General features: G+C 46.1%; 1 protein-coding gene across 1 annotated transcript, besides 1 other annotated feature; it reads left to right on the forward strand.

Moving 5' to 3' along the window:
• Tc00.1047053510727.9 (hypothetical protein, conserved) lies at nucleotides 1-1,187 on the forward strand (the record flags this gene model as incomplete). Its single annotated transcript, XM_797096.1, has 1 exon — nucleotides 1-1,187. A coding segment is annotated over one exon (1,187 nt), but the record flags the coding sequence as incomplete, so codon positions are not given.
• Nucleotides 1-1,187: a sequence feature (heterozygous, non-Esmeraldo-like haplotype).

Consider the following 1,187-nt stretch of genomic DNA (forward strand, 5'->3'; position numbering starts at 1 on the left):
TGCCAATTTTCTGGAGCCGCAAATGAAGAGTAAGTTTTTGACGAAAGTCCTTTACTCGCTAAAGTACCAGGTGCTTTGGTTTCTTCAAGGAAACGCCAGTTATCCTGGGAAGGGCTTTGGGCAGAAATTACCGAAGAACATGAATGCAGGGATGGAGAAGAGTATCCTCGCATTACAAACTGTAGTCTCTTCACTGGTACAGCCTACACTTCAACGGAACCAGTTAGAGCACGCATTTGCGATCATTAATACATTTGGCATAAATTTTTTTCAATGGTTACAAGAATCGTTGCCGACTGACTGCAAAAATCTTGAAACTTATGCACCGAGTGTGTTTGGACTTGCGGTAACGCTATTGGTGGCCGACTCCCCGTTACGGGATTCTGTGTTTTGCCTACTTTGCAAACTTCCTTTAGGCAGCCCTGTACATCGTAATTTTTTTTCTGTGATTGTAACGGCGTGCTCTTCGATGTGGGATGGACGAAAAGGACCTCTTTTGTCTCAGAAATATTGCGGTAAGGCAACCTCATCTTTTGCACGATCCTTTGCAAGTTATGATGCTCCTCTCAGTTCTTTGAGCAATACATGGAGGAACGATTGTGCTACCTTGGAGCTGAAGAATATGGGGAGCGTCATTTATTATGCCCTGGCCTATCTTTACAGGGATGGAACATTTGGTTATTTCTTTGATTCCACGGTGCGGTCAAAGGCATATGATTTGCTTGTGTTGCTTTGCGGGGAAGCCCCTGCTGAACCCATGGCAGATCCGCTAGATGATTGGCTGTGCTTGCTTTTGAAGGCATGTCGACAAGGTGGTGGAGAAGTGGAGTCAGACAATAGACTTGTACAGAGTCTTTTTGTCATGGCGAGTGAAGATATTTTATCAGTGGGACGCAAGTCATCTAGTGCAATTGAAAGGCAGCGCATAGCCTTGAGTCTGCTCTCGTTCTTCTTGCGTCGAGTGAGACCAACAGAGTCCAATCTGCGCACTGTGCTCCGGGTTACACAAGCATGCCGAAATACGAGCTCGGAGCTTGCTCTCGCTACCCTATGGGGTGGATGGATTGCGTACGAGGGACGAGAAAGGGAACGTTTTACTTCACTCCTGGTGCTATCCTCCATGGACTTAGCAGACAAGCGTGTGGTAACGCAATACATTGACATTTACATCAATCATGAAATGGCAA

This window comes from Trypanosoma cruzi, genomic scaffold (assembly GCF_000209065.1).
Source record: "Trypanosoma cruzi strain CL Brener 1047053516835 genomic scaffold, whole genome shotgun sequence".
NCBI classification, from domain to species: Eukaryota; Euglenozoa; class Kinetoplastea; order Trypanosomatida; family Trypanosomatidae; genus Trypanosoma; species Trypanosoma cruzi.